Source organism: Mobula birostris, chromosome 10 (genome assembly GCF_030028105.1).
Source record: "Mobula birostris isolate sMobBir1 chromosome 10, sMobBir1.hap1, whole genome shotgun sequence".
NCBI lineage: Eukaryota > Metazoa > Chordata > Chondrichthyes > Myliobatiformes > Myliobatidae > Mobula > Mobula birostris.
The window spans coordinates 16,549,765-16,571,578 of NC_092379.1; the positions used below are offsets into that span (position 1 = coordinate 16,549,765).

The following is a 21,814-nucleotide window of genomic DNA, read 5'->3' on the forward strand; positions in this document are numbered from 1 at the left end:
ACACACATGACTGGATCCCAATCTGGAACAGGAATATTCATCCACGTGTTACTCCCTGGTTGTGCTGTAGCTTTCCTCACTGATCCGATGTGGGTCTGACCCAGGGATACAGAGACAGGAACTGTGCAGGGTGCTCCCGGTGTGGGTCTGACCCAGGGATACAGAGACAGGAACTGTGCACGGTATTCCCACTGCAGGTCAGACAGGGATTCGGAGATGTATGTGAGCTGCTGATATGTGACCCCCCCACACTCCCCCCACCCCCTGCCTCAGCCCACTCACCGTAGACGTCGATGTCCTTTCTGACGGGCTGATCCAGCTGCTGGTGGCTGATCAGACACGTGTGGCGAGCCCCCGAGCTCCAGCGTGATCGAGGGGTGTTCAGCGTGCTGATGGCGAGGTAGGTGCCGTCGGGGGTTCTCACCGGCTCCATGTTCCGCACTCCTGAGGTCACCAGCCTCCCCTCCACCTCCCAGCCGAAGGAGACCGATGCCGGGTAGAATCCCGTGGCCCCACAGGTGAGTGTGACGCTGGCTCCGTCCCCAGAGGGGGTCTCCGGGGGCCGCAGCAAGAACGTGACTGGCGGCTGTGGGGCTGGAACTGAGAGAGAGGATGAGGTCACGCATCAAACCGTGCCTGTCGTTCCCTGCGGGAGTGGGAATTCAGCCGGGGATCAGAAACTGCAGAGGGTCACTGTGGAGAGGGAAGAGACTCAGAGACGGGGAGAGGTGTAGAGCAGGGAGGGGCAGCATGGGTGTTGGTCGTGGAGCTGTGAAGGGGTGTTTGAATGCAAATGAATCACGGAGACAGGGAAGTGAGGAGGACACAGACGGGCATTGTGTAAGGGAAGGAGAAGATCATAGAGGCGGGGCGGGGGCATAGGTGAGGGAGAGGGTCTCTGAGATGGGGAGGGATGTTGGGGTGGGAATGCTTTCAAAGATGGGGAAGAGCTTAGGGGTGGGAGGGCAACATCGGGATAAGGATATGTCGGGGAGGAAGATGGGGAAGTGTGGGGGGGGGGGGGAGCTTCCTGGCACTTACCGACTGTTGTTGAGTCCATCTCCATGGCTTCTGTTGTTAATGGTGTTGTTAAGGATTGGTGCGAGGCTGGAGAGGAGGCACACATGACCGGATCCCAATCTGGAACAGGAATATTCATCCAAATATTACTGACTGGTTGTGCTGTAGGTTTCCTCACTGATCTGGTGTGGGTCTGACCCAGGGATACGGAGACGGGAACTGTGCACGGTGTTCCCGCTGTGTGTCTGACCCAGGGATACGGAGACGGGAACTGTGCACGGTGTTCCCGCTGTGTGTCTGACCCAGGGATACGGAGACGGGAACTGTGCACGGTGTTCCCGCTGTGTGTCTGACCCAGGGATACGGAGACGGGAACTGTGCACGGTGTTCCCGCTGTGTGTCTGACCCAGGGATACGGAGACGGGAACTGTGCACGGTGCTCCCGGTGTGGGTCTGACCCAGGGATACGGAGATGGGAACTGTGCACGGTGCTCCCGGTGTGGGTCTGACCCAGGGATACGGAGACGGAAACTGGGCACGGTGCTCCTGGTGTGGGTCTGACCCAGGGATACGGAGACAGGAAATGTGCATGGTGCTCCCGGTGTAGGTCTAACCCAGGGATATGGAGACAGGAACTGTGCACGGTGTTCCCGGTGTGCGTCTGACCCAGGGATACAGAGACGGGAACTATGCAGAGTGCTTCTGTTGTGGGTCTGACCCAGGGATACGGAGACAGGAAATGTGCACGGTGCTCCCGTTGTGGGTCTGACCCAGGGATACGGAGACGGGAACCGTGCAGGGTGCTCCTGTTGTGGGTCTGACCCTGGGATACGGAGACGGGAACTGTGCGCGGTATTCCCAGTGTTGGTCAGGCACAGGGAGTCGGAGATGGGAACTGTGTACAATGATTCCAGTGTGTGTCTGACCCTGGGATACAGAGATGGGAACTGTGCATGGTATTCCCAGTGCAGGTCAGACAGGGATTCGGAGATGTATGTGAGCTGCTGATATGTGACACCCCCCACACTCCCCCCACCCCCTGCCTCAGCCCACTCACCGTGGACGTCGATGTCCTTTCTGACGGGCTGATCCAGCTGCTGGTGGCTGATCAGACACGTGTGGCGAGCCCCCGAGCTCCAGCGTGATCGAGGGGTGTTCAGCGTGCTGATGGCGAGGTAGGTGCCGTCGGGGGTTCTCACCGGCTCCGTGTTCCGCACTCCTGAGGTCACCGGCCTCCCCTCCACCTCCCAGCCGAAGGAGACCGATGCCGGGTAGAATCCCGTGGCCCCACAGGTGACTGTGACGCTGGCTCCGTCCCCAGAGGGGGTCTCCGGGGGCCGCAGCAAGAATGTGACTGGCGGCTGTGGGGCTGGAACTGAGAGAGAGGATGCGGTCACGCATCAAACCGTGCCTGTCGTTCCCTGCGGGAGTGGGAATTCAGCCGGGGATCAGAAACTATACGGGGACAGGGGTGGGGTGGAGGACGGGGCGGGGTAGGAGGCGGGGGGGGGTCACAGACATGAGGAATGGCATTGGAGAGGGTGAAAGTCATGGAGATGGGAGGGGGTGTAGGGGAGGGAGGCGATCACAGAGAAGGGACGGGCTGTGGGGTGGGGTGTGAGTGTGTTCAAGGAGACGGGCTGGGGCAACACTCACAACACGCTGGAGGAACTCAGCAGGTCAGGCAGCGTCCGTGGAAAACGATCAGTCAACGTTTCCACGGATGCTGCCCGACCTGCTGAGTTCTTCCAGCGTGTTGTGAGTGTTGAATTGACCCCGGCACCTGCAGTGTACTTTGTGTTGCCGTGGGGCTGGGAGTGGTCGCGGTAACATGGAGGGGTGTGCTGAGGAAAAGGGTCAGTTTAACTGGGTTATCGTCGGCGAGGAGACGGGTAGGCGCATAGGAGAGGTGAGCGGTCACGAAGAGAGGAGGGAAGGAGTCACATACACAGGTAGGGGCGTGGGGCCCAGGGGTTTGCCAAGACTGTAGGATTGGGATGGGTTCACAGCGGTGGGGAGTGCAGAGGTGAGCGAGGGGTTTCACTGAGACAAGGAGGAATGGGAGTCACAGAGATGGCAACAGGTGAAGGATCGGAAGGGGGTTCATTGGAGTGCACTGACGGGATGGGGGTGAGGGCTGATATCACCCCCCCCCCCCGTCCTCTGGGGAGGCATCAGTCTTACCAGCTTTTCTCTGGAACACACTGACGACGGGTGCGTCTCTGGAGACGTGCGTGACCAGGCAGTAGACGCTCCCGACCCGGTCCCACTCCGGGAGCGGGATGTGTATCTGACTGCTGGCGCTGTAGGTCCCGCTGCTGCTCCTGACGGGGCCGTCCTGCTCCGTGGGCAGGGAGTGCGATTTTCTGTCCACCATCCACCGGAAGGTGATGCTCTCGGGGTAGAACCCCACTGCCTTGCAGATGAGCGTCGCCCTCGCTGACCAGACCGCCCCCTCCTGGAAAGGGGCCTGCAGCCGCACGTCGGGAGACCGCACTGGAGGGAAGGGTCGGTGAGAGACAGAGAGAGCCAGGTCAGACGAGGCTCCTTGTGGGAAGCTCATCCGGAAGATTAAGGTGCATGGGATCCACGGTTCGGACTCAGAACTGGCCTGCCCACAGAAGACAGTGGCCTGGCCGGAGAGACGTAACTAGCGGTGTTCTGCAGGGACCCGCGCTGGGACAGCTGCTGTTTGCCATTTACGTAAATGTCCTGGGTGAAAACGTGGGTGGGTCAGTTGGCAAATTCACAGACGGCGCAAAGACTGGTGGTGGGTTTGGTCAATGTAGATCAGTTACAGGTATGGGCAGGGAAATGCCAGAAGGAGTTTAAGAACGTTAAGAAATAGGAGCATTCAGCCCGTCGAGCCTGCCCCGCCATTCAATAAGATCATAGTTGATCTGACCACGGACTCATCTACACCTACCTGCCTTTTCCCCATAACCCTTAATTCCCCTACTATGCAAAATCTATCCAACCTTAATTATATTTACTGAGGTAGCCTCCACTGCTTCATTGGGCAGAGAATTCCACAGATTCACCACTCTCTGGGAAAAGCAGCTCCTCCTCATCTCCATTCTAAGTCTACTTCCCCGAATCTTGAGGCCATGTCCCCTGGTTCTAGTCTCACCTACCAGTGGAAACAACTTTCCTGCCTGTATTTTCTCTATCCCTTTCATAATTTTCTATGTTTCTATAAGATCCCCTCCCATTCTTCTGAATTCCAGCGAGGACAGTCCTGGGTGGCTCAATCTTGTCTCACAGTCTAGCCCCCTCATCTCTGGAATCAACCTGGTGAACCTCCTCTGAACTGCCTCCAAAGCCAATACATCCTCCCTCAAGTAAGGAGACCAGAACTGCACACAGTACTCCAAGTGTGGCCCCAGCTGTACCTTGTACAGTTGCAGCATAACCTCCCTACTCTTAAATTCAATCCCTCTAGCAATGAAGGCCAACATTCCATTTGCCTTCTTGATAGCCTGCTGCACCTGCAAACCAACCTTTTGCGATTCATGCACAAACACTCCCAAGTCCCTCCGCACAGTGCCAGATATTGCACTTTGGGAAATCAACTGTAAAGCGGCAGTACACAGTTAATGGCCAGACATACAGAGGGACCCTGGGGTCCAAGTCCACAGCTCCCTGAATGTGGTCGAGAAGGGTAAAGAAGGCAAGGGGCACGTCGAGACACTGAGTTCAAGAGTTGGGAAGTTGCGTAGCAGCTTCACAAACCTCTGGCTGAGGCCTCACCTGGAATATTGTGTGCAGTCGTGGCCGCCCCGTGACTGGAGGGATGTGGGGGCTTTGGAGAGGGTGTGGAAGGGGTGTATGGGGTGTCAGGGAGGGGTAGCACTTCTGGTGGGGGAACATGTCGTGTCCTTTTCAGGGCGGTTAGTCCACCTTTGGTCCCCACCCAGCACTCAGCTCTCACTTGTGGCTCCCCCGTAGCTGTTTGCATGCGACAGCGGCCACACCCCAGGCAACGTCTTCGACAAGCCGGCTAAACCAGGTGAGCGTAGCCGACGGGTCTCAAACCCTCGGTGAGATAGGGAGTTGTCTATCCCAGCATGTGAAGACAGACTCCGGCGGATTGAGCGGACGAGACCAATGGGAGGTCCAACGGTCAAGAAGGCGGTCTCTGCAAGCGTCGTGGAACGTGTAGGGCAGGACAAGACACAGAAGACGTCCTGGTCATCCACTGAGCCTAGTCCCATCTCCAGCCGTCTAGACTCTGTCTTGCCACTGGACCCAGATGGGAATTGGGAAGAGAGAGTGAGGCTGACGCTGCGCAACTCTCCCTCACTTAAATCCAAATCACGCGCTAGTCTCAACACCATCACCATCATCATCATCATAATGGTGTCGAGGTCCTCATCGACGTCAACGATGGACGAACAACAACCAACGGAAGAGGTTCACCGGAATACTGCCTGGATTCGAGGGCAGAGGCTATAAGGAGACCTTTGGCTGGAAAAGCAGTGAGGTTGGGTGGGACCACAACCAGAGGTCATGGGGCTGAGGCTGAAAGGTGAGATGTTTAAGGGGAGCGTGAGGAGGAACTTCTTCACTCAGAGGGCGGTGAGAGTGGTGAACGAGCTGCCAGCACAAGTGGTCCGCGTGAGCTCGATTTCAATGCTTAAGAGAAGTCTTGATAGGTACGTGGATGGTAGGGGTATGGAGGGCTATGGACCCAGTGCATGGCGATGGGAGTAGGCTGTTTAGTATGGTTTTGGCATGGACTAGATGGGCCGAATGGCCTGTTTCTGTGCTGTACTTTTCTACGACCCTATGACTTAGGTTGTTTTCTCTGGAGCAGCGGAGGCTGAGGGGAGATTTGTTAAGAGGTTATGAAACAAGATATTAACCTGAAGCAACTCACACTAAAGCCTGGAGGAAGTAAGCAGGCCAAGATGTATCTATTCAGTGGGGTTAAAGAGCTGATGTTTTGGGCTGAGACCCTTCATCGGGACCGGGGGAGGGTGAAGAAATCACCGGAAGTGCGAGGTACCGATGCTAATGCCATCAGATTGGAGGCCTACCCAGACGCAATGCGAGGCATTGCCCCTCCAACCTACGTCTGACCTCACGGCGGCAGTAGGGGAGGCCGTGGACAGGTAGGTCGGTGTGGGAGAGGGAAGTGGAATTGAAGTGGGTTGCCTTTTGCAAATGTGCTCTACATTAACCCTAACTGTACGTCTATGAAGGTTCTCAATCATCCAGAACACTGTACATCGAACAGCAGTAAATGAAGGCACCTTGTGTTGTCTAGAAGACATTTCGCCACTCGTCTGAGAGGCTCCTTCAGTTCTGTCCCACGGTGGGTAGTTTTCCGGCTGATAAACTCTGTGAGTTGTTTAAAGGTGTGGCACTCACATGAGGGTCATTAAGAGTCGTAGTCTTATCCTTTGTATGAATGGAGGCTACTTACAATGCAGTCCTAACATCTTCACCCCAGCGTCTCCACAACAGTTCACATCTCTGTTCAAGACACACACTGTGAATGATGGGGAGTGTCGCGGGACAGAGGGACCTCGGTGTACAAGGCTAGGACACATTGTGAATGGTGGGGAGTGTCGAGGGACAGAGGGACCTCGGTGTACAAGGCTAGGACACACTGTGAATGGTGGGGAGTGTCGAGGGGCAGAGGGACTTTGCTGTACAAGGCTAGGACACATTGTGAATGGTGGGGAGTGTCGAGGGGCAGAGGGACCTCGGTGTACAAGGGTAGGACACATTGTGAATGGTGGGGAGTGTCGAGGGACAGAGCGACCTCGGTGTACAAGGCTAGGGCACATTGTGAATGGTGGGGAGTGTCGAGGGACAGAGGGACCTCAGTGTACAAGGCTAGGACACACTGTGAATGGTGGGGAGTGTCGAGGGACAGAGGGACCTCGGCGTACAAGGCTAGGACACATTGTGAATGGTGGGGAGTGTCGAGGGACAGAGGGACCTCGGTGTACAAGGTTAGGACACATTGTGAATGGTGGGGAGTGTCGAGGGGCAGAGGGACCTCGGTGTACAAGGGTAGGACACACTGTGAATGGTGGGGAGTGTCGAGGGGCAGAGGGACCTCGGTGTACAAGGGTAGGACACACTGTAAATGGTGGGGAGTGTCGCGGGACAGAGATCTCAGTGTACAAGGGCATGTTGGACTGGGCTGTAGAATTGTCATTTTTCTTGTAGTTTAACTTTCACGTTTGTATTTTTACATAATCGCCTATAAAAATGTGACGACTGCTCATACCACTGAGATAGGGCTCCGGGCTGGAGAAAGTGAAACTGCCCCGGGGCGATGGTTTTCCACTTTAAAAGCTTTTCCGCACAGCTTCCTATCGTCATTGTGGAAAATGACGACAACTGACACATACATATGGTTGCTCATTGAGTTGTCTCTGTATTTTCTGGAAACTGGTGTTGCTTCCTCCGCCTCTGACTCCTTTGCTCGTTCTCCAGCCGTGTTTCTTCCCTTGCTCTTGAGAAAACCACCGTAAGCAACACTTTTCATGCCTCATTCTTAACTTCTGAAGAACCCTTGGGTGCAAACGCATCAGGGTCCAACAGCTTGGCATGGGCAAAGACTGAAGGACGTGGAAGAATCCCAGAGGAAGGGGAAAGTTTTAGCCTGCGCAAGACCATCCTCCTTATTTGTCTGATCGTCAGAGAAATCGCCTAGTTTTCGCTTCAATACCCCATCTAAAGAAAGTTTAAGAGTGAAGGAAAAGTCTGTAGTACTTTAGTCTTATAAAGTTAACTGTGCATAAAAAATACTTGTGGTTGCAATTTATTGACCCTTCATTTGGAAACTATTGAGAGTCTCTCTCTCTTTTGATGATGTTGAAAGATGTTACAGGAAGTTCTGTGTTTATAGGTTTGGACTATCTCGTGGTTTTTATATCCTTTGTTGTCACTTGTTTGTCGTCGTTTTCTTGAGTGGGGGAGGGGATTTGGGTGCTGATGTTCTTGTTGTGTTTTGTGCAGGAAGGGAGTTTAGGGGTGGAATTAATTATCGTGTTGACATTCCTTTTGTGTGCGTGGTGGCGGGGGCGGGGGGAGGTTGCTGTTTCCCTTTGAACTGACTTCCATGGTTTTCGTTGTCTTGTGGCTATCTGGAGAAGACGATCTCAGAGTTGTATCACCGCTACCGAAGCTCCAGTTGTTACGCGATGACTGAGGTCTTGCCTAAACAAAGTATTTTGATTTTGCAAGATTAATGAAGCAATCAGAATAAAATACACCAATCACGTTGTGTCTAATGAAATGCAGCTGCTTCACGAAAAGTATGGGGTAAGATTCAGAGAGGGGAAAAGAAAATTGCAGGGACATTAGCACTTAAATAAACGTGCACTTAAATAAACGTGCAGCTACTGAGTTGGAAAATCCGATATGCGGGTTAATGGAAATAGAGAGAAAAAATTAACTACCTGAACTAATTACCTCTCCAGTCAGTGCTGCCCTCCAGTGTTCAAGCTGTGGAATGACAGGCTGGATTGCTGGAAACTTTACCATCAATTTGTGGGACATGCCGTTCAGAGTCTTGGACTATATATATATATATCTGTTTTTTTTTTGTGTGACTGTTTTTTTCCCTCTCTGTTTTGAATGTGTTGTGTATGTTTTGCACCTTGGCCCCCAGAAGAACGCTGTTTCATTCGGCTGTAACTATATATAGTTGGACGATGCTGAGGATGTTCTACGAGTCTGTGGTGGCCAGTGATATCATGTTTGCTGTTGTGTGCTGGGGCAGCAGGCTGAGGGCAGCAGACACCAACAGAATCAACAAACTCATTCGTAAGGCCAGTGATGTTGTGGGGATGGAACTGGACTCTCTCACGGTGGTGTCTGAAAAGAGGATGCTGTCCAAGTTGCATGCCATCTTGGACAATGTCTCCCATCCACTACATAATGTACTGGGTGGGCACAGGAGTACATTCAGCCAGCGACTCATTCCACCGAGATACAGCACAGAGCGTCATAGGAAGTCATTCCTGCCTGTGGCCATCAAACTTTACAACTCCTCTCTTGGAGGGTCAGGCACCTTGAACCAATAGGCTGGTCCTGGATTTATTTCCTGGCATAATTTACATATTACTATTTAACTATTTATGGTTTTATTACTATTTAATTATTTAAGGTGCAACTGTAACAAAAACCAATTTCCCCCAGGATCAATGAAGTATGACTATGACTATGTTAAATAAACCTGGTTTGATTGCGAGGAAAAGGAGACGGGTGATAAACAATGAAAGCAGTAAGACAGAGATGGTATAAAGTGTAAAGAGCAAATCTCTGTGTTAACTGAGTGAGTGAACTGCTCAACTGAACCACTCCGATTTGCCTACAGGAACAACAGGTCCACAGCAGGTGCCACCCCATTGGCTTTTTGCTCAACCCTGGAACATCCGGACGGCAAAGATCCAAAACATCAGGATGCCCTTTCTCGACTACAGCTCAGCATTCAATACCATCATCCCCTCCAAACTAATCAATAAGTTCCAAGACCTTGGCCTCAATACCTCCTTTTGCATTTGGATCCCAGATTTCCTCACTTGTGGAACACATTCAGTTGGGATTGGCAACAACGTCTCCTCCACGGTCTCCACCAGCACAGGCGCACCACAGGGCTGTGTGCTTGGCCCCCTGCTCGACTCGCTTTACACCTAGGACTGTGAGGCCAAGCACAGCGCCAAGGCCATGTTCAAGTTTGCTGATGACACCGCGGTCGCGGTGGTGACAAATCAGCGTGTAGGAGGGAGATTGAGCGGTGTCATAAAAATGACCTCTTGCTCAGTGTCAGCAACACCAAGGAGCTGATTATTGACTTCGGGAGGGGGAAACCAGAGGTCCATAAGCCAGTCCTCATCGGAGGATCAGAGGCAACTTGGAATTCCTCGGTGATATCATTTCAGGGTCCAGCACGCAAGTGCAATTGCAACGAAAGCATGGCAGTGCCTCTACTTCCTCAGGAGTTTGTGGAGATTTGACATGACATCTAAAACTTTGACAGACTTCTAGAGATGTGTGGTGGGGAATCTAATGCTTGGCTGCATCACAGCCTAGTATGGAAACACCACTGCCCCGAACGGAAAATCCTGCGAAAAGTAGTTGATATGGCCCCGTCCATCGTGGGTAAAGCCCTCCCCACTAATGAGCACGTCTATATGAAGTTTTGTCACAGGAAAGCAGCATCCATCATCAGAGACCCCCACCGTCCAGGTCCTGCTCTCTTCCCGCTGCTGCCATCAGGAAGAAGGTACAGGAGCCTCAGGGCTCACACCACCAGGTTCAGCAACGTTGGGCTCTTGAACAAAGCGGGTAACTTCACTCAATTTCACTTGCCCTGTCGTTGAAATGTACCCGCAACCAACGGACTCACTTTCAAGGACTCTTCGTCTCATGTTCTCGATAGTTCTTCCTTTATTTATTTGCATTATTGCTTCTTTTTTTTTGCACTTGGTGACTTCTGCACTCTGGTTGAAAGTCCGAGTTCGGCAGATCCGCCATGGATCCTGTTAGAGTTACTATTGTGTAGATTTGTTGAGTATGTCCACAGGAGAATTAACCTCAGGGTTGTATATGATGTCATGTATGTACTTTCATCATAAAACTTACTTTGAACTTTGTAAGTGGAAAAAACAACATAATAAGTGTAATCAAGTTGAAGTGCTTTGCATAGAGCTTCAAAGTAAACAGAAATGGTATCTAAGGACCCAGCAGGGACCTCAGGTGGCTCTTCCTCGGAAAAAACACCCTCTCCAAGGCAGCGCCACCATCCAGTCTCTGAGGAATTACGGGTTAGACATTTCACGGACTCCAAGGTGCCCTCTAGTGGCTCACGTCAGGGTTGGCAGCCATGACACAACTTGCCCCAAAAGAGACACAGAACCAGAGGCTGAAAGGAGATGGATGTTCTTTCATCAACCACCTCAGCTGGAAAATATTGATAAATGGTCCAAAGAAGTTTCCCACATCCTAAAAAGAGGAAGTTTAAGTCCATAAGACATAGAGTCAGAATCAGGCCATTTGGCTCATCGAGTCTGGATTGCAATAACTCAATGTATAATAATTTTGAAAACTTGGGCTTAATTTCAACATATTAAGAACATATATAAATTGCACCCATACGACGGCATCCAAACTCTGGGAACAATGTTGGCTTACATCTGGCAGCTCTTGGGCTGTATTCCCTGGAGTTCAGGAGAATGAGGGGGGATCTCATCGAAACATTCCAAATGTTAAAAGGCCTGAACAGATTAGATATGGCACAGTTATTTCCCATGGTAGGGGAGTCTAGGACAAGAGGGCATGACTTCAGGATTGAAGGACGTTCTTTTAGAACTGAGATGCAGAGAAATTACTTTAGTCAGAGGGTGGTAAATCTGTGGAATTTGTTGCCACGAGCGGTTGTGGAGGACAAGTCAAGTCACTTTTTATTGTCATTTCGACCATAACTGCTGGTACAGTACACAGTAAAAACGAGACAACGTTTTTCAGGACCATGGTGCTACATGAACAATACAAAAACTACACTGAACTACGTAAAACAACACAAAACTACACTAGACTACAGACCTACCCAGGACTGCATAAAGTGCACAAAACAGTGCAGGCATTACAATAAATAATACACAAGACAATAGGCACAGTAGAGGGCAGTTGGTTGGTGTCAGTCCAGGCTCTGGGTATTGAGGAGTCTGATGACTTGGGGAAAGAAACTGTTACATAGTCTGGTCGTGAGAGCCCGAATGCTTCGGTGCCTTTTGCCAGATGGCAGGAGGGAGACGAGTTTGTATGAAGGGTGCGTGTGGTCCTTCATAATGCTGTTTGCTTTACGGATGCAGCGTGTGGTGTAAATGTCTCTAATGGCAGGAGGAGAGAACCCGATGATTTAAGGCAGAGATAGATAGGTTCTTGATTAGCCAGGGCATCAAAGGGTATGGGGTGAAAGCAGGGGATTGGGGATGACTGGAAGAATTGGATCAGCCCATGATTGAATGGCGGAGCAGACTCAATGGGCTGAATGTCTACTTCTGCTCCTGTATCTTATGGTTTTATGGCTTCTCAGCAAGTCAGACGGTTGTCATGTTGAGTAGACGACCATACAGGACATGATAAACAGAACCTACAAGGTGGTTGGGATGTTATTGGAAGAACAGTCTCCAATGCAGACTGATCGGAGGAATGGGGTTGACTGCAAGCAAACAGTTTCTGATGATGAGGAAAGTTACCGGACAGTGTGGTTAAGTTATCCAGGGACTTTGGGAATAAACGACAATAACAGGGAGGAATCTAGGTATTGTCAGTTTGCAACAAGATATTGCCAGAATGGTGAAGCTGACACATTGAATTGGAGTGAAGCTGGTGTTCCTCGTGGTGGGTTACAGAAAGCCTGTAGGGATGTTGAAGTCCAAGGAAGCTGGTGCTCCACAGGGGACTGTCTTGTCTCCCTTTCTCTTCACCATTTACACCTCGGACTTCAACTACTGCACAGAGTCTTGTCATCTTCAGAAGTTTTCTGATGACTCTGCCATAGTTGGATGCATCGGCAAGGGAGATAAGGCTGAGTACAGGGCTACAGTAGGAAACTTTGTCACATGGTGTGAGCAGAATTATCTGCAGCTTAATGTGAAAAAGACTAAGGAGCTGGTGGTAGACCTGAGGAGAGCTAAGGTACCGGTGACCCCTGTTTCCATCCAGGGGGTCAGTGTGGACATGGTGGAGGATTACAAATACAAATTGACAATAAACTGGACTGGTCTAAGAACACTGAGGCTGTCTACAAGAAGGGGCAGAGCCGTCTATTTCCTGAGGAGACTGAGGTCCTTTAACATCTGCCGGACGATGCTGAGGATGTTCTGAGTCTATGGTGGCCAGTGCTATCATGTTTGCTGTTGTGAGCTGGGGCAGCAGGCTGAGGGTAGCAGACACCAACAGAATCAGCAAACTCATTCGTAAGGCCAGTGATGTTGTGGGGATGGAACTGGACTCTCTGACGGTGGTGTCTGAAAAGAGGATGCTGTCCAAGTTGCATGTCATCTTGGACAATGTCTCCCATCCACTACATAATGTACTGGGTGGGCACAGGAGTACATTCAGCCAGAGACTCATTCCACCGAGATGCAGCACAGAGCGTCATAGGAAGTCATTCCTGCCTGTGGCCATCAAACTTTACAACTCCTCCCTTGGAGGGGCAGACACCCTGAGCCAATAGGCTGGTCCTGGACTCATTTCCTGGTATAATTTACATATTACTATTTAACTATTTATGGTGTTATTACTATTTATTATTTATGGTGCAACTGTAATGAAAACCAATTTCCCCCAGGATCAATAAAGTATGACTATGACTATGACTAAGATCATTTACAGGAGGGGTCAGTTAACCCATCGATCAGTGGCCAGCAGCTATTGCTCGCTATCACACAGCCACGGCAACTGCAGGTAAGCCAGCAGGCAACGACGGTTAACCTACAGGACTGGAATTTGCGGCGTGTGCTGCGGCAACCTCAGTCTGTGCTGCCCCAGCCGAAACCAAACCACCAATGCAAGGGTTCCCAACCACGGACCCCTACCCTCACTGCCAGCCGGTATCGGCACCAGACTTCGAGGCGACTGTTGAGGACAGAGCGTCCTCTGTGTTCAAGGGTAGGACACACACACTGTGAATGGTGGGGAGTGTCGAGGGACAGAGCGTCCTCGGTGTATGAGGGTAGGACACACACACACTGTGAATGGTGGGGAGTGTCGAGGTGTCGAGGGACAGAGCGTCCTCGGTGTATGAGGGTAGGACACACACACACTGTGAATGGTGGGGAGTGTTGAGGTGTCGAGGGACAGAGGGACCTCAGTGTATGAGGGTAGGACACACACACACTGTGAATGGTGGGAAATGTTGAGGAACAGGGGGACCTCAGTGTATGAGGGTAGGACACACACACACTGTGAATGGTGGGGAGTGTTGAGGGACAGGGGGACATCAGTGTATGAGGGTAGGACACACACACACTGTGAATGGTGGGGAGTGTTGAGGGACAGGGGGACATCAGTGTATGAGGGTAGGACACACACACACTGTGAATGGTGGGGAGTGTTGAGGGACAGGGGGACATCAGTGTATGAGGGTAGGACACACACACACTGTGAATGGTGTGGTGTGCCCAGGAACAGAGGACCTCAGTGCACAAGTGTAGACCACACAACATGCATGGGTCCCTGGGGCTCTCTGTTCACCCCTGCTCTTCCAACTCTCTGTGTCCTTCTCCTGGGTGACTTGGGTGATTCTATCTAAACCTTCTGGGATGGAATGACCTCTTGTCAATGGTGCAATCAGAACTTCCCCTTTCCTTCACAGGAGCTGGACCTCCTCCAGTTCTGATGGGGAAGAAGAGGGTATTTCAAACCATGTAGTCACAGGACTTGCTGACAAGACACAGAAGACTCAGCAAAGTTGTGCATCAACAATCTGTCATCAAAGTTCCCCACTGCCCGGCCAAGACATCTCTCAGCTCCCATTGGGCAGGAGGCACTCAGGCTGGAAGTTCCACACTGCCCTGTTCAGGAACAGCTGTTTCCCCTCAACTATTTGACTCTCAATCCGACTGGCACGAGCCTAAATCACCATGACAACTTCGCCCTACAACAGACTTTGTTCCAAAACATGTTCTGGGCTGCATCGCAGTTTGGTGTTGCAGCTCGAATGCACAGGAATGTGAGAAGGTGCAGGAAGTCGCGGTCTCAGCCCGGCAGATAACGGGCTCGTCGCTCCCCACCATCAGTAGTATCTGTAGGAGGCGTCGTGTCGGGAGTCCAACACCCACCCACCTGGGCCAGGCCATCTTCTCACAGCTCCCATCGGGCAGGGGTTACTGAACCCTGGACACCCAGACCACCAGGTTCAAGAACAACTATTTCCCTTCAACCATTCGGTTCTTGAACCAATGGGCAAGACCCTGCCCGTTACCACAGTACAGCGACACTGTGACCACCCTGCTCTCCAATGGACTTCGCTTTTCATTCCAATTGTGTTTTCTCATCAATAAAATTGTGTGGAATACATGTTTACGGGATGTTATATGGCACAGTCATAGAGAAGTACAGCACAGAAACAGGCCCTTCGGCCCATCTACTCCGTGCCAAACCATTTAAACTGCCTAGTCCCATCAGCCTGCGCCGGGACCAGAGCCTCCAATACTGCTACCATCCATGCACCTATCCAAACTTCTCTTAAATGTTGAAATCGAGCTTGCATGCACCACTTGTGCTGGCAGCCCGTTCCACACTGTCACCACCTTCTGAGAGACGAAGTTTTCCCTCATGTTCCCCTTCAACTGTTCACCTTTCACCCTTAACCTACGACCTCTGGTTGTAGTCCCACCCAACCTCAGTGGAAAAAGCTTGCTTGCATTTACCCTGTCTGTACCCCTCATAATTTTGCCTACCTCTATCAAATCTCCTCTCAAGAATACAGCCCCAACCTATTCAATCTTTCCTTATAACTCAGGTCCTCCAGACCCAACAACATCCTTGTAATTTTTCTCTACTCTTTAGAACTTATTGACATCTCTCCTGTCGGTAGGTGACCAAAACTGCATACAAAACTCCAAATTAGGCCTTACCAACGTCTTACTCTATTTCAAGGCTCAGCATTATCTCCGTATTTAATATTCTATTCCCCTTGAAATAAATGCCAACATTCCATTTGCCTTCTTTGGCACAGACTCAACCTATAAATTAACCTTCAACAAGTCTTGCACAAGGACTCCCAAGTCCCTCGGCACCCCTGATGTTTGAATTTTCTCCCCATTTAGATAACAGTCCGCACTATTATTCCTTTTGCCAAAATGCACTATCGTACATTTCCTAACACTGTATTCCATCTGCCACTTTTTTTGCCCATTTCCCTAGTTTCCATTTTCTGTTCCCCATTTCGCCAGTTTCTAGTTTCTGTTTACGAAGTTCCCCAGTTTCTGGTTTCTGTTTCCCAGTTTCCTGACTTTCCGGCGTCTGTTTCCCAGTTTCCTTTGCCATGTGACTCCCTGCCTCCACCTGAAGACACTCCCTGGAATGGACCTGGGGGCTGGAGTTATTAGGAGACAATGGACAGTCTGGGACATTTCCCGGGAGTGAAGGAAGCCAAGGGACAACAATACCAATGCTTATAAAACCATGAGGGGTGTTGATAAGAGACGTTTCCTCAGGGCAAGGAAGTCTAAAACTAGAAAGTGAAAGGGTGAAGATTTAAAAGGTTTATAAAATCCTGATTGAAGTTTAGAAGATTATGAGAGGCATAGATAGGGTAAACAGCCGGTAACCTTCTCCCCTGGGAGGAGATGTCAACTACCAGTGGGTGCACTTTTAAGGTGGGGGGGGGGGATAAGTTCAAAGAAGAGTTCTTTTGCGAAGAGAGTTGGTGGTGTCTGGAATGTGCAGTGTGGGGTGGTGGTGGAGGCAGATACAACAGAGGCATTTAAGGGGCTGTTGGACTGACACATGGATAGGGAGCATGTGCAGCAAGATGGGATTTAGTTGTATTTGACGTTGGACTTGGCACGGACATCTAAGTTCCAAGTCCAAAGCAGGCTGATTATCAAAGGACACATATGTCACCGTATACAATCCTGAGATTAATTTCCTTGTGGGCATTCACAGGAAACACAGCAGAATCAATGAAAGTCTCCACGCGATGACGGGCAAACAACCCAATGTGCAAAAGACAACAAGTTGTGTAAATACAAAAAAGAAAATAAAGCAACATAATTAATAAATAGATAAAAAGGGGAAAAAACTAAGTAATTAATAATATAAGTTGAAGAGTCCTTGAAAGTGAGTCTGTAGCTTGTAGAATCAGTTCAGTGTTGGGGGGAGTGAAATTATTCACACTGGTTCCTGATGGTCGAGGGGTAGTAACTACTCCTGGACCTGGTGGTGCAGGTCCTGAGGCTCCTGTACCTCCCTCCTGATGGCAGCAGCGAGGAGAGAGGAGAGCATGGCCACACAGGGTCACGCACTACGGAAGCAGGCCCATTGGCCCAAGCCAACCCAGATTCCCATTGGCCCATGCCAACCTTGATTCCCATTGGCCCATGCCAAGCTAGATTCCCACTGGCCTGTGCCAACCTAGATTCCCATTGGCCCATGAACCTCCAGACCTTTCCTATCCATGGACTTGTCCAACTGTCTTTTAATGTACAGGGAGTGGCTGAGAGGAATAAGATTTTATTCCTTGGAGTGTAGGAGACTGAGGGGTGACTATATAGAGGTGTACAAAACAATGAGGGGCACAGATAGGGTGAATGCCCGCAGCCTTTTTCCCCAGGGTTGGGGAATCACAAACCAGTGGGCACAGGTTTAAGGTGAGAGGGGCAAGAATAGGAACCCGAGGGGCAGCTTTTTCACCCGGGCGTTTGTCCGAACATGAAATGAGCTGCCAGAGGAAGTGCTTGAAGCAGGTACATTAATAACATTTAAAGGGGACTTGGATAGGAAAGGCTTAGAGAGATCTAGGCCAAACACAGATGGAGGGGAGTAGCTGGGATGGCAACCGTGGTAGGGCTGAAGGGGCTATGTGTGAATATATGATAGGAAAGGTTTTAGGGCATATTCTGGAGTTATGGAATATAGCAAATATTAATTTCAGCATTGACCTGTCTTCAGACCTGAATGTGGATTGTAGATTGAGTTTAAAATGCAGCTCAGAACAATGGTCTTCTTGGAACTGCAGACTGGGATCGATTGCAAACCAGGAAAGTCACCATGGACCTGAGATGTCTGCATATGCATGAAGGCAACTAAGAGACAGTGGTGATTAACATTCAGTCTTGGGTGTTGGTGTGAAGAACTAGGTGTTTGAAAACTATACATAACTCAAAGGGAGCATTATGAATGCATTGTATCAATAGAAATTGTCCTACAATGTCATCTAACGTTGGGGTTGGGGAGCCTCTTCTTCGAAGAATGTCTCCCGTATGATGCCTGGTTGTTGTGCAGAATAAGAGCTTCTATATCCACCAGCTTCAGTGTCTCCCGGTGACTTCATTCACAGCCACAACAGGCTAACGTGGGTCAAACGCAGGCAGCCAACGTAATGAAAGACCCTACCCACCCCAGATGTTCTCTCTTCTCCCCTCTCCCTTCGGGCAGAAGATACAGACTCCTGAAAGCACGTCCCACCAGGCTCAAGGACCAGCTTCTGCCCCACTGCTATCAAACACTTGGACGGTCCTCTTGTACGGTAAGACTGACCCTTGACCTCCCAACCTACCTCATTAGGATCTTGTATCTTATCCTTTCCCTGCACTGCACTCTTCCCTGTGGCTGTGACACTTTATCCTGCATTCTGTTACTGCTTTAGCTCGTTCTACCTCAATGCACTCTGTAATAATCTGATCTTTATGAACTGTGTGCAAGACAAACTTCTCACTGTATTCGGTACTTGTGACAGTAATAAACCAACTTACTGACTCCACAGAAGTTTATAAAATTAAGACAGGCACAGACAGACGGGCTAGTGTCTTTTCACAGAAATAAAATCTACAGCACATTACAGGAAGGGTGTGGGGGCTTTGGAGAGGGTGCAGAGGGGCTCGCCAGGATGCTGCCTGGATTAGAGGACAGGAGCTGTATGAAGACGTTGGACAAGGTTGTTTTCTCTGGAGTTAAGGAGGGCGAAGGGAGACCTGACAGAAGTCTATCGATTATGATGGGCAAAGATGGGGTAGACAGTCGGTATCTTTCTCCGCAAGGTGGAAAGATCGAATACCAGGGGGTGTGAATTTCAGATGGGAGGGGGAGTTTGTGTTTACACAGAGAGTGGTGGGTGCCTGGAATATCCCGCCAGGGGTGGTGTTGGAGGCAGACTGGCCATCATTTGTCTGGTATGGAGGGGCTGCTGCACGGGACCGAAAGAAGCTGCAGAGGGTTGTAAATCTAGTCAGCTCCATCTTGGCTACTAGCCTGCAAAGTACCCAGGACATCTTCACGGAGCAGCGTCTCAGAAAGGCAGCGTCCATTATTAAGGACCTCCAGCACCCAGGGCATGCCCTTTTCTCACTGTTACCATCAGGTAGGAGGTACAGAAGCCTGAAGGCTCACACTCAACGATTCAGAAACAGCTTCTTCCCCTCTGCCATCCGATTCCTAAATGGACATTGAAGCTTTGGACACTACCTCACTTTTTTTAATATACAGTATTTCTGTTTTTGCACTTTTTAAATATCTATTCAACATACGTAATTGATTTACTTGTTTACTTATTTTTTATTTATTTATTTTCTCTGCTAGATTATGTATCGCATTGAACTGCTGCTGCTAAGTTAATGAATTTCATGTCACATGCCGGTGATAATAAACCTGATTCTGGTTTTCAGCAGGGGCAGTGTGGGCTGAATGGATGGTGCCCGCAGTGACCGGTTGCCCCAGTACGGGGCGAGAAGGCAAGGGGTCTCCCAGAGAACCCAGCACATCTGTAGTTGTGAACTTCCCACTATTCAGGACATTTACAAAGACAGGTGTGTGAAAAAGGGGCCCAAAGAATCATTGGGGACCCGAGTCACCCCAAACTCAAAACTGTTCCAATTCCTACCATCCGGGAAACGGTACCACAGCATAAAAGCCGGGACCAGCAGGCTCCGGGACAGCTTCTTCCACCAGGCAGATTAACTCACGCTGATACAATTGTATTTCTAAGCTATATTGACTGTCCTGTTGTACATACTATTTATTATAAATTACCATAAATTGCGCATTGCACATTTAGATGGAGACATACGTAAAGATTTTTACTCCTCATGTATATGAAGGTTGTAAGTAATAAAGTCAATTCAATTCAATTTACACCCCTCTCAAACTACTGGGGTACCGCAGGGTTCAGTGCTGGGACCACAGCTATTTACAATATACATTAATGATTTAGATGAAGGGCTTAAATGTAACATTAGTAAATTTGCAGATGACACAAAGCTGGGTGGCAGTGTGAAATGTGAGGAGGATGTTATGAGAATGCAGGGTGACTTGGACAGGCTGGGTGAGTGGGCAGATGCGTGGCAGATGCAGTTTAATGTGGATAAATTTGAGATTATCCACTTTGGTGGCAAGAACAGGAAGGCAGATTACTATCTGAATGGTGTCAAGTTAGGAAAAGGGGAAGCACAATGAGATCTAGGTGTCCTTGTTCATCAGTCACTGAAAGTAAGCATTCAGGTACAGCAGGTAGTGAAGAAAGCTAATGGCATGTTGGCCTTCATAACAAGGGGAGTTGAGTATAGGAGCAAAGAGGTCCTTCTGCAGTTGTACAGGGCCCTGGTGAGACCCCACCTGGAGTACTGTGTGCAGTTTTGGTGTCCAAATTTGAGGAAGGACATTCTAGCTATTGAGGAAGTGCAGCGTAGGTTCACGAGGTTAATTCCCGGGATGGCGGAACTGTCATATGTTGAAAGATTGGAGCGACTGGGCTTGTATACACTGGAATTTAGGGGGATGCAAGGGGATCTGATATAAGATTATTAAGGGATTGGACACTCTAGAGGCAGGAAACATGTTCCCGATGTTGGGAGAGTCCAGAACCAGAGGGCACAGTTTAAGAATAAGGGGTAGACCATTTAGAATGGAGTTGAGGAAAAACTTTTTCACCCAGAGAGTTGTGGTTCTGTGGAATGCTCTGTCTCAGAAGACAGTGGAGGCCAATTCTCTGGATCCTTTCAAAAAAGAGTTAGATAGAGCTCTTAAAGATAGCGGAGTGAAGCGATATGGGGAGAAGGCAGGAAAAGGGTACTGATTGTGGATGGTCAGCCATTCACAGTGAATGGTAGTGCTGGCTCGAAGGGCCGAGGGCCTACTCCTGCACCTATTGTCTATTGTCAAACGCGGCAACGGGTGGAGACACCGGACTCACTGCGCTCGACGGAGAGGGAGATCCCACAGCCACACCAGTCCGTGGCGTTGACGTCCCAGAGGTTGTCGGTAATCTGGCAGAAGTAGCGGGTGGTGTCGGTGGACGTGGCACGGTTGATCTGCAAGGACATGGTCCCGCGGCGGATGTCCTTGCGGGCCAGGTAACGGTCGGTGCTCCCGGCGAGGTATATGGGCTGTTGGGAGCCGGGCTCCCAGTACAGCAGTTTCTTGAGGGCTCCTCCCCCACTGGGAGGCACGTACAACCACAGGAAGTACCGGTTGTCGTGCTGGTAGGAGAACCGGCATTGCAGGGACACCGGAGAGCCCTCAGTGGCCACCATCTTTGCCGAGGACACGCGGAAGTTGGTTCCAGCCAAGCAGGAGCCTAGGGAGATTTTTTTAAAAATGGAGTGGTTAGCATCAGTTCCTGCCTCCGTATCCCTGGGTCTGCCTCACACCGGGAGCACCGCGCACAGTTCCCGTCTCCGTACCCCTGGGTCGGACCCACACCGGGAGCACCGCGCACAGTTCCCGTCTCCGTACCCCTGGGTCGGACCCACACCGGGAGCACCGCGCACAGTTCCCGTCTCCGTACCCCTGGGTCGGATCCACACCGGGAGCACCGCGCACCGTTCCCGTCTCCGTACCCCTGGGTCGGACCCACACCGGGAGCACCGCGCACAGTTCCCGTCTCCGTACCCCTGGGTCGGACCCACACCGGGAGCACCGCGCACAGTTCCCGTCTCCGTACCCCTGGGTCGGATCCACACCGGGAGCACCGCGCACCGTTCCCGTCTCCGTACCCCTGGGTCGGACCCACACCGGGAGCACCGCGCACAGTTCCCGTCTCCGTACCCCTGGGTCGGACCCACACCGGGAGCACCGCGCACCGTTCCCGTCTCCGTACCCC

General features: G+C 50.7%; 1 protein-coding gene across 1 annotated transcript in view; it reads right to left on the reverse strand.

The window, feature by feature from the left end:
• Window positions 1–21,814, reverse strand: part of LOC140203845 (immunoglobulin mu heavy chain-like) — a 55,425-nt gene that overhangs the window by 33,241 nt on the left and 370 nt on the right. Inside the window, exons 2-6 of the mRNA XM_072269976.1 lie at window positions 20,906–21,289; window positions 3,205–3,516; window positions 2,078–2,395; window positions 1,042–1,140; window positions 283–600 (exon numbers count right to left, since the gene is read on the reverse strand). Coding sequence (XP_072126077.1) covers window positions 283–600; window positions 1,042–1,140; window positions 2,078–2,395; window positions 3,205–3,516; window positions 20,906–21,289 — 1,431 coding nt within the window. The remainder of the gene's footprint in view (window positions 1–282; window positions 601–1,041; window positions 1,141–2,077; window positions 2,396–3,204; window positions 3,517–20,905; window positions 21,290–21,814) is intronic.